Source organism: Sinohyriopsis cumingii, chromosome 9, assembly GCF_028554795.1.
Source record: "Sinohyriopsis cumingii isolate HCF-2022 chromosome 9, ASM2855479v2, whole genome shotgun sequence".
NCBI classification, from domain to species: Eukaryota; Metazoa; Mollusca; class Bivalvia; order Unionida; family Unionidae; genus Sinohyriopsis; species Sinohyriopsis cumingii.
In genome coordinates this window covers 12,934,932-12,947,279 of record NC_142969.1, presented here as the reverse complement: position 1 = coordinate 12,947,279, position 12,348 = coordinate 12,934,932, and the positions used below count along the sequence as shown (strand labels likewise).

General features: G+C 37.0%; 1 protein-coding gene across 2 annotated transcripts in view; it reads left to right on the top strand.

Moving 5' to 3' along the window:
- Positions 1-9,700: 9,700 nt before the first annotated feature.
- LOC149791283 (leishmanolysin-like peptidase) overlaps positions 9,701-12,348 on the top strand; it is an 86,048-nt gene continuing 83,400 nt past the window's right edge. For both annotated transcript variants that reach the window (XM_089969800.1, XM_089969799.1), the window contains exon 1: positions 9,701-10,119. In XM_089969800.1, coding sequence (XP_089825926.1) covers positions 9,979-10,119 — 141 coding nt within the window. In that variant the 5' untranslated portion in view covers positions 9,701-9,978. The remainder of the gene's footprint in view (positions 10,120-12,348) is intronic.

Here is a 12,348-nt window from a genome sequence, read left to right as displayed (position 1 = left end):
GATCACTACACGACTGATTCTTACGTTGCTTGCTAGTAGATAAAGGTCAGTTATATATATGGGGTCGTCCATTAATTATGTCAACAAAATGGGGGGAGGGGGTTTGAAGAAGTTTGACAATTGTTGACATGGGGGAGGGGGGAGTTCAAGATAAATTGACGTCAACAATGTTATTTTTTACAATAAATTTAATAAATAAAAAAATAGGAAATTAGTCGGTGCGTTGGTATCGGGTGTATCGGTTCCACAAAAAATTAATGAATCAGCCACTATGCCCATTATAACAATTGAGGAACATTTGGCTTCCCCATGGGAAGATGATAAAAGCTGGAATATAAACTTTCGATTTTTTTCATGAATTCAAAGTGTTATAGTCAATTTGAAATCTGTTAAACAAGTAAAAAAATGTATTAAAATTTATTTGTAGGCCTTTTAATTTCCATGATTCTATTTTTAGCATAAAAGCCAGCTGTATAAAATATTGTTAGTTTGTAGGGGAGGGGGTAAAATTTTATTAGGGGGGTCACTGACAGTTTGACAGTTGTTGACAAGGGGGGAGGGGGTAAAAAATTGCCTAAAAATTGTTGACATAATTAATGGATGTCCCCTATCTTGTAATCAGGTTTGGTTACTGTAGACAAAAAGCTGTAGAAATTATGTAAAGGTTTCGCTTGACATCGACTTGATTTATCAAATATATTGAGACAGTGAATAAATCATTAAAAAGAGCTTCTTGCAGGTATAGACTGATTGACTTTTTAAGGTACTGTGATAGTGCGAAAAGATGGTATCTCCAGCCGGGTGGGGATCTTCAGAGTCATCGCTATCATCTTTGATAAACAGCTGTGACGATATTTTGAGTAGATTTAGCATCTTGTCCATAGTTTAGCATTGTTTGCATCATAGCTTTATACTGAATGTTGTTACAGGTTATTGTCTCATTATTTTGTAATATAGCTTCTTGTGGCAGAGAGCCGAGTTTGTAAAAACAAGTTCGCAGGTCCGATGTTTCATTATCAGCTAAATTTGTATGATTTGCTTCCTTTATAATATAAACCCAACATAACAAAACCTTTTAAATGAAAATAAATCTCAGGCCACATATTGATGGCGTATGTCAATATCACAACTGCTACAATATTGTTATATTATTCACCTTTACATAAAGCTCTGAACCTTTCAAATCTAAATAGTCCATAAAATTGTGTCCGCTGATTTCAAATTCATTAGGACTATCTCCAGGCAAGTGTGACAGTGGTCCATTTCTTACTAAAAATATATCTGATGCTACCACATGTGTTGGAGGAAGATCAAAACGGCAAAGTTCACTGGAAGCACCCTCATAAGTTTTCTAAATTGAATACGGACATTAATAAAACTTGAAAATTTCTTTTCCCATTGATGATTTCTAAGTCTTCTTTTTTATATTCTCTTTCCACTTCTTTCATTCTTTCTGTTGATTTCTACGATTTTTCCTGTCTCTGAGTTTGTCTTCCTTATTAACTTCTTTCTTCTTCTATACCGTTTTTCTTTTTATGTTGCATTTTAGATGGATGATCGTAGTGGGTTAATAAGAAAGTTATTTTAATCGCGATTCAATTCTGTGTTAGTTTTTCTTAAACGGCTTTTTGTGCCGGAGCTACGTGTTTTACTGATGCTTGATGAGAGTGAGAAGCAGGTTCCTCAGACTGATTAGGATATTTGGTTACAGGTGCTATAAAGAGTGAATATACTTTGATCCACCGATTTGATTGATTGATTGATTGATTGATTGATTGATTGATTGATTGATTGATTTTTATCATCTGCAACATTCTTTTGAACATTCATCCACATGTGTGTACTTTTTATGTATAATTTACAGGGATTCATAATCAAAATAAAACGGATACTGCTTAATGAGAAGTGGCATGGACACTGATGAGATCATGGACACTGATGAGATCAGAAATGATGCAAAATTACTGTCTTCTGACTTAATATAAAATTCAAATTCAGTACGTTTTTTTCTTTAATGGTAAATTTATTGGTGAACCAAGGTTATAACTCATTTTAATCTTCGCAACAGAGTCTCTCCTGATTCTTTCAAAATGTTTTCCTAGCAAATGTTGTATATACATATAGTAAAATTCTGATTGAATGGTCTTTTTTTCGTTTCATCTCTTTAATAGAGACATAAAATTGAAGTGGATTTTTTTGGCGCGTTTAAACGTTATACACTGATTGTCTGGAAAATAATAATTGTTATCATCACTTTGTGTAAACGTAACGATTCACTTTTTTATGCAAGATTGATAGAGGTTACTTTTCCGTTATCATCTTCCATCCAGCTATTGAATGATTTTGAAAAGCCTTCCCACTGAACAAAATACTGATGTTTTCCGTTTCGTGTCTTTTCAATATTTGTCTTCTTTAAACCAGTCTATTTTCATCTGTGTCAACTTTTGGAGTTCTGAATAATAAAATAATCCTTTTACATCTTCATCTTTGAAACCAATAATTTAATAAATTGGAGAGCCTTGTTTTAAGAGCCGGTTAGCAGTTTTAAACACTGTTGCTATATATTTCGGCTGTTAAGAACGACGAAATGGATGCTTGATTATGTTATTCTCACACGATCATATACTTTTAATTTGCATAGTGGCTTATGCTTCCCCAACTCGAGGTTTTTAAAGATACATGTATGCCCAGACATCAGCTTGGTTTCCTTTGATAACATCTTTAGGGGCAATATAATGTAGAATGCGATCAGATAACGCGTAATAATTTTCAACTAATTTGTAACTATGATTGTGCTTTATCATTCTATGTATAGCTATTATAATGGTTGTTTGCATTCTTTCGACATAATTAGGTTTGTCACAAAACATTGTTGTACCTAAATTTCTTTGATTAGCAAACTCAGAATCTTTGTCTGGGCGTCATTTAATGGGTTTACGATTCTCAAAAATATCTTTCAAGGCGTTGCAAACAGATATTGGAGATTTATTTTTCAATGCTTTCATCCACACAAATCTGGAAAAATATCAATCACAAATAGTAAATACTAAATTACATCACTTTTTTTCCTCGAATTTGACACTGCGTCCTTGCGTCTTTTCATTCTCAACTCCTTGGATTTCAAGTGACTTTCCATATTTGTCACTTCCACATCAGTTGAGACTTTGATGGCTTTCTTGAACAGAGAATGTAGCTTCTTTGTGTTTTCTGTTATCGTGGAGTTAATTGCTTTTTTGTCTTCTAATTTCTGCTTGGAATAAGCCAATCTGTGTTATTTCAGTGAATTTTGCAACTTGTTTCAATGTTGAACATTTAACGATTATGTATTTCTGTTTGTTATATACTATTTGGATTCCCCCTCTCTTAGTTTCTTTGTTAGTTTCCTGGTGATGAATTTGTCACTTAGTTTTCTAATATTAGTTTCCATGACTACTAGCTCCTTATGATGATATTTTGGTTTTGTTTGAATATGTTAAATTTATTACCTAGTATTTGTGATCTTATTTGGTCCAGGTCTTTGGGGACTGTGATACTACTCTTCCTAATGGTATTCTTGTCACCTAAATGGCCATTTTGTTTTGGTTTTGAAGTTGGCATGAGAGTATTTCCCCTTACTTCTTAGCTGAAGGAGTTATGGTTGTTCTAGTCGTTTGTTCTGGTGGTTTTGGCCATGTTTGGTAGCACTGGCTACGTAATTTGCAATCCTAAGGACAGCAATAAAACACGAAAGTACAACATGTAAGAATCGGAGTGTTTCCCCTTCCTTCTCAGTCGAAGGAGTTATGGTTGTTTTAATTGTTTGTTCTGGTGGTTTTGGCCATGTTTGGTAGCACTGGCTACGTAATTTATAAACCTGAGTACAGCAAAAACACACAAATCTACAACATGTACTAATCTATAGCCAATACGCATGCGTCGTCTTTGCATGTAATTTACAGTAAAGTGTGGAATCATGTGTATGACACGTTGTTAGAGACTGTAGGATGTCATAATTACATCCTTGAAATGTTGTATGCGTACCCAAACTAACTACATTTTAAACCAGCATTATACTGTCAGTATATCTCTATTCACATTTTAAACCACCACTGCACTCTCAGTATATCTCTATTCACATTTTAAACCATCATTATACTGTCAGTATATCTCTATTCTCATTTTAAACCACCACTGCACTCTCAGTATATCTCTATTCGCATTTTAAACCATCATTATACTGTCAGTATATCTCTATTCACATTTTAAAGTAGCATTATACTGTCAATAAAGCTCTATTCACATTTTAAACAGCATTATACTGTCAGTATATCTCTATTCATATTTTAAACCAGTATTATACTGTCAATATGTATAGATGGATGGATGGATGAATGGATGGGTACGTGCGCGCGTGAGTGTATGTATGTATGTATGTATGTTTTTATGGATGGATGGATGGAATGATTTACGATAACAATAACCAACGTTGTCCCTTCAACAGCCTTCAAAAGTAAACGTCGACTACAGTTTCCAGATAATTGTTTGTACTATTGTAGTCCATGTATTATTTACAACCCCTAAACCTCCAGGTCATTGTGCATGTTTAACTAAGTATTATTTATAGTCTGTTTGCAAATACACGATAAAAATATTTGCTCATTGGAGTTATTTTGCCAACTATAAACAATACTATGACAAGAAATCATAACGATCAGGTATACATAAATACATTCATACATGCATGCATGCATACGTACGTACATAGTTATGAGCAAAGTTGGTTCCGCACATCATCGCAAAAGATATCCCCCTCTGTAGCTCAGTAAAATTTCAGGTCAGTGCGGGGCTGGATTTGGTGGGGGGGGAAGCGGCAATAGTAGGTACGTGACCCCCATTCCGGTTGCAGTGGATACAATAGAAGGTTTACAAAGTTTAATAGTTTATCTCTTTCCCCAAGGACGCATTTCATTTCAAATCAACATTTTCAAGCAGCTTCCGAATTTGGAGAATACACGATATCACAGCATCCATTTCAGACGTATTTAGATAGACCACACGTTATCACGACTTCCTTTACAGAAGTATTTAGACAGACCACACGTTACCACAGCATCCTCTACAGAAGTATTTAGATAGACTACATGTTATCACGGCTTCCTTTACAGAAGTATTTAGACAGACCACACGTTACCACAACATCCTTTACAGAAGTATTTAGATAGACCATACGTTATCACAACATCCTTTACAGAAGTATTTAGATAGACCACACGTTACCACAGCATCCATTTCAGAAGTATTTAGATAGACCACACGTTACCACAGCATCCTTTACAGAAGTATTTAGATAGACCACACGTTACCACAGCATCCATTTCAGAAGTATTTAGACAGACCACACGTTACCACAGCATCCTTTACAGAAGTATTTAGACAGACCACTCTTTACCGCAGCATCCTTTACAGAAGTATTTAGACAGACCACACGTTACCACAGCATCCATTTCAGAAGTATTTAGATAGACCACACGTTATCACAGTATCCTTTACAGAAGTATTTAGACAGACCACTCTTTACCGCAGCATCCTTTACAGAAGTATTTAGACAGACCACTCTTTACCGCAGCATCCTTTACAGAAGTATTTAGACAGACCACACGTTACCACAGCATCCATTTCAGAAGTATTTAGATAGGATAGTAATTTAGCTTAATGATTCAGCCACTGTGTCTGCCCTTGCCTTTAGTACACATGGAGGGGTAGTACCTCTGGTGGGGGTAGTATTCGTACTCCCTTGGGGGTGGCTAGTCCACCTTTGGTCCCCACTTGGCGCTCAGCTATTACCTGTGACTCCAAGAAGCTGTAGCATGCGCAGCGGCCACATCATGGGGCAACGGTTTCGACCAAACTCAAAGTCCACGCAGCGGTTGTTCTCCCCACCCTCCTCTATGCTTGCGAGACCTGGACTGTGTATAGCCACCATGTTAAAAAACTGAACCACTTCCATGTGAGCTCTCTGAGAAAACTACTGAAAATCAGATAGCAGGACAAGGTACCGAACACAGAGGTGCTCACTAAGGCCGGCATGACAAGCATCCACACCATGCTGTGCAAGGCACAACTCCAATGCACTGGCCATATTGTCTTCATGCCGATAGAACGCCTACCTACGGAGATCTTCTATGGAGAGCTACAGCAAGGCAAGAGATCTCACGGTCGTCATAAAAGAGGTACAAGAACACCCTCAATGCCTCGCTGAAGAACTTTGGCATTGACACTGACAGCTGGAAGAGTGTCGCTGAAGATCGATCTGCTTGGCACCGTCAAGTTAATGCCGGTGCGGCAGCCTTTGAGCAGAAAAGACTGGTGGACGCAGCTGAGAAACGTGATCTGCTCAAATCCATGAACAGCAGTTCCGCAACTCCCAGTCAGAAACCTGTACATCCGTGTCCCCACTGCAACAGACTCTTCTGGTCCCGTATCGGACTGATCAGCCATCTCTGGACCCACCCCAAGTGAACTGATGACATTTAATTGTCCTCAATGACACCGATGGACGAACATCATCAGTATATGACACGTGTCTTATGGTAGGGATGGTAAAATACCTTACAAGTCAATTTTCATTTGGCTCAGATTTTGCTAGAAATAACTTACTAATGGTCATTTAAGAGTTTGTTGAAATATAAAACTGAAGTGAACTGAGGTAGATCACGTTATTATGATAATGTGGCTAAGAAATAATGCCACATAGAAAACATGTTACTGTGATAAGCATTTGAAACGTAGACACCGTGTTTCATATTATCTTCCGTGTTCAGGCATAAAATGAAAATCCTGTTTGTTGTTATTCATTTGTTGTCCAAAATAAAGTTTAGGATAAACTAATAATGATATATATCAATGTTACTCATAAAAACAGTTGCAATTGTAACAAGTAGTAATAAATCTTGACCATGTTGTTGCGTAATTATTTTAAATTATTATGAAATCTTTGTAAGCAACGCATTGACATTTATGGAGCACATGTTGACAATTACCTATCCTAACGAGCTTGAGCAGGCAGAAATTAGCCAATCTCATTAAATTTCTTTAACATGATTCTGTGTTTTACTTCTTTGTACCAAAAGAAAAGGGTTAAAGTCCGTTTAGTCTGCTTGTGCTAGTTAGGAAAGAAAAAAATGAAAATGGTCATCTCGTCATAGAGTGAATGGTCATGACAATTGTAGTACATAAGATATAATACAAAAACACTATCATTTACTCCTAATTAGGTCACTCTGACTGGTATTTGTTTGTTCACTGGTGAAGGAAATAAGACTGAATTATCCAACTCGTACTTACTTAGATAATTACCCAACTCGTACTTACTCAGAAAATTACCCAACTCGTACTTACTCAGATATGTTGGTACAGACCATTATTTGTATGAAAATATTATATTTTTCTTTGCCCATAGTAGAGTCAACACATTGGAAATATTAGCATAGCCTAAAAGTGGGTGGTAAATAGTGTTGCATTGAAGGCTATATACGGACACACCACATTTATTATTTAGAATGTACAGAATCAGTCCAGAAGTGTACTGAAGGTAACATTTAAAACATCGGATGAGTGCCATTGGTAAATAATACAACGCAAGTATTGCAGGTCAAATTTCGTAATAATAAAATCAGGAGAATTCTTAATGTACCGTATATGCTCGCTTATAAGTTGAGTCAAACTGCAAATAACATAGATCTGATCCGCTATAGCATAATGCGCCTGCAGATCGTGGTCTATGTTGTTTGTTCTACTTATTACTCCTAACAAACTGCAGAGACTCAGATCATCCTGGCCATTATGCGACGGCAGATCTGAGTCTGTGCAGCTTATAGTTGGTCTTATCTTATAAGCGAGCATTAACGGTAAATTATTAAGTTAATTTGTTTAATTAGGTTAATTTGTATTACTTCTAATAACAATGCATGCACCCCATAAAACTTTTACAAACCTCCTGCAGACTAATGGTATGGCAGTACACCACGGTTTAGTTAAGAAAAAGACAAGGATACAGTGCAAGATGTATTGTAGGCCGATAAATCAGCCCTTCACCCGTGATGTATTGTAGGCCGATAAATGATATTGATTTTCGGGTGAGGGGCTGATATCACCTATTCATTATAAGCTGCAATTATCTGCATTCAATTTGGCTGCACACATCGGTGTACATTTCATACACTTACCAGTATTTCTCGTGGCTGTGCAGCAACCGTCGGCTAAAGGGTTCTTTTGGTAACATGCACACTATATTTCCGGAGCAAATCATATGTACGGTGACTTGTAAATCCACATTGAGTAGCACAACCATCTGTCCTGTGGCCATTTTGAATTTCTCGCTTGATGTGGATGTTACCAATTGCTTGTATGTGTCTAAAGTGTACGCAGCTTTGTTCCAGAATGATCTGCATGCAGCGAAATTGCAAATTTTTATGAACAGGTCATATCAGGCCAGGGACGTCATGGGGGGGGGGGGAAGGGCATTCCCCCCCCCCCCCATTTCCATCTGCTGAATTGCTGTAGCCTATATACGAAAATTAACAAGCCCGTCAAGTTTTGCCTCCCCGCCATCAAGTTTGCCCCCCCTCCACCAATCAAGTTTGCCCCCCCCCCAATAAAAAAGTTCAAATGACGTACTTCATCAGACCCACACATCGTCCAGTATCAACACTGATTTGGGGGGGGGGGGGTAGATTTATCGGACTAGATGTATTGCAGATGGCTTTAAATGGAGAGTCAAGGCTCGATGGATCCAAGTTTATATACAAAATACGCCCAGTTTACCAGGGTAACATATTTATTTGCAGTAATATTTAGATTATGATCTATGGCCGAATAACAAGTGGTCTGTGGGAAAGGATTTAGTTACCTGTTATATGGTGGAAATATTCACATCACACACACACACACACACACACAATAGTGTTTAAGAAATATATCAGCCATAAAAACCATAATTATTGTCACTGTTATTATTATTGTTATTATTATTATTATTATTATTAGTATTATTATCCAACAATTCTTACTGTGCATTTCTTTATATTCAAATGCTGATTACAATAAAATTTGTTTGTTTATTTGTTTGTTTTTTGTTTTTTGGGGGGTTTTTTTGTCGTTGACACTGATATGTACACTGAAAGTAGAATCGATACAGACGGTGTATGTTTACATGTCGCACGCGACGGTAACTACATGGCTGCATCAACAGTGAATAGTGGTCCAAGAGTCAGGACGAACATGACGGATTACACCGACCACCCATTTTCAGCCATGTATGGAATGAATGTTGTTACACTGTATGTCAGTGCTATTAGGTTTATATTGTTATGGCACGAAACGTATTCTGTAATTTTGCTGTATTTCCAGACGCTGACGCGAAAATTCAGTAAGAAGTGGGAAAGAAAATTTAGAGAATTTTTTTTTTTTTTTAAGTGCAAATAATGCCGGGGAAAGCACAGAAAACGCCGTACATACATTACAGCTGTGTACAATTTATTTAATTGCGTCCTCTTGCAATGTAAAGAATATGACATATATTTTTATATCAACAAAATGTTCTAGCATTCTTGGCCGCCCAACGTATTAAATTGAAAGTACTTCGCAGCTATTTTAGACCTATCTAACCTTTTAGGTCATGAAATATTAACCAATAAACAAGCTGAGAATCTTTACTGCCACGGTATACGAAAATCGTGTGTGATTACATGAAAACAACTCACGCAGCACGTGAAGCAAAGATGTCAGAGCCTAATTTATGTACATTGAATGCTAATAGCTATCCAGTGTTATGTAATCAGCAGAGCAGTGTTAAAAACGCTCTTGCGGTTTTGACATAAAAGTAGACGGCCATGAGAATATGCGGTTTTCTAAACCATTTTCAGTTTTGGTAGGGCTAAGATGCGCTTGAACCAGACTTGGACTCCAAAAGAATTTAAGTAACACAAAAATCGAGATTGAATGGCACCTGAAGTAGTCTTTTGGATTAAATTATGCGCATTGTTCATTTTGAATCATGACTTGGTGCATGTTAATGGAAACCACCCACATGTGTTACCTCATCTGCGTACATGTAATCACAGGATACCGAAGGAAAACGAGGTATATGGCATCAAGGTAGCCCTACATGTAAGACCTCTAGGCAGATATTTATGTTGTGGGCGTCAGGGACATAGCACTAAAACAAAAATAACATGTGCTATGTCTTCCATTGTACGATTAGTTATCATGGGATTTTTTTGTGTTTTTTTTTTTGTTGTATAAAGGGAATTTTTATGTAAACTTAGTAAATACCAAATGTTTGATTTCAGTTACTTTTTATCATGACATGGACCATTTTTTTTATTGATGTAAAATATTAGGGGTGAAACGATACACGGTAGTCCTACAATGTAAATATTAGGGGTGAAACGATACACGGTAGTCCTACAATGTAAATATTAGGGGTGAAACGATACACGGGTAGTCCTACAATGTAAATATTAGGGGTGAAACGATACACGAGTAGTCCTACAATGTAAATATATGGGGTGAAACGATACACGGGTAGTCCTACAATGTAAATATTAGGGGTGAAACGATACACGGTAGTCCTACATTGTAAATATTAGGGGTGAAACGATACACGGGTAGTTCTACAATGTAAGACAGCACAAGTTATTGTAAATATTAGGGGTGAAAAGATACACGGGTAGTCCTACAATGTAAGACAGCACAAGTTATTGTAAATATTAGGGGTGAAAAGATACATGGGTAGTCCTACAATGTAAGACAGCACAAGTTATTGTAAATATTAGGGGTGAAACGATACACGGTAGTCCTACAATGTAAATATTAGGGGTGAAACGATACACGGGTAGTCCTACAATGTAAGACAGCACAAGTTATTGTAAATATTAGGGGTGAAACGATACACGGTAGTCCTACAATGTAAATATATGGGGTGAAACGATACACGGTAGTCCTACAATGTAAATATTAGGGGTGAAACGATACACGGTAGTCCTACAATGTAAATATTAGGGGTGAAACGATACACGGGTAGTCCTACAATGTAAATATTAGGGGTGAAACGATACACGGGTAGTCCTACAATGTAAGACAGCACAAGTTATTGTAAATATTAGGGGTGAAACGATACACGGTAGTCCTACAATGTAAATATATGGGGTGAAATGATACACGGTAGTCCTACAATGTAAATATTAGGGGTGAAACGATACACGGTAGTCCTACAATGTAAATATTAGGGGTGAAACGATACACGGGTAGTCCTACAATGTAAATATTAGGGGTGAAACGATACACGGGTAGTCCTACAATGTAAATATTAGGGGTGAAACGATACACGGGTAGTCCTACAATGTAAATATTAGGGGTGAAACGATACACGGTAGTCCTACATTGTAAATATTAGGGGTGAAACGATACACGGGTAGTTCTACAATGTAAGACAGCACAAGTTATTGTAAATATTAGGGGTGAAAAGATACACGGGTAGTCCTACAATGTAAGACAGCACAAGTTATTGTAAATATTAGGGGTGAAAAGATACACGAGTAGTCCTACAATGTAAGACAGCACAAGTTATTGTAAATATTAGGGGTGAAACGATACACGGTAGTCCTACAATGTAAATATTAGGGGTGAAACGATACACGGGTAGTCCTACAATGTAAGACAGCACAAGTTATTGTAAATATTAGGGGTGAAACGATACACGGGTAGTCCTACAATGTAAGACAGCACAAGTTATTGTAAATATTAGGGGTGAAACGATACACGGTAGTCCTACAATGTAAATATTAGGGGTGAAACGATACACGGTAGTCCTACAATGTAAATATTAAGGGTGAAACGATACACGGTAGTCCTACAATGTAAATATTAGGGGTGAAACGATACATGGTAGTCCTACAATGTAAATATTAGGGGTGAAACGATACACGGGTAGTCCTACAATGTAAATATTAGGGGTGAAACGATACACGGGTAGTCCTACAATGTAAATATTAGGGGTGAAACGATACACGGTAGTCCTACAATGTAAATATTAGGGGTGAAACGATACACGGGTAGTCCTACAATGTAAGACAGCACAAGTTATTGTAAATATTAGGGGTGAAAAGATACATGGGTAGTCCTACAATGTAAGACAGCACAAGTTATTGTAAATATTAGGGGTGAAAAGATACACGGGTAGTCCTACAATGTAAGACAGCACAAGTTATTGTAAATATTAGGGGTGAAACGATACACGGTAGTCCTACAATGTAAATATTAGGGGTGAAACGATACACGGGTAGTCCTACAATGTAAGACAGCACAAGT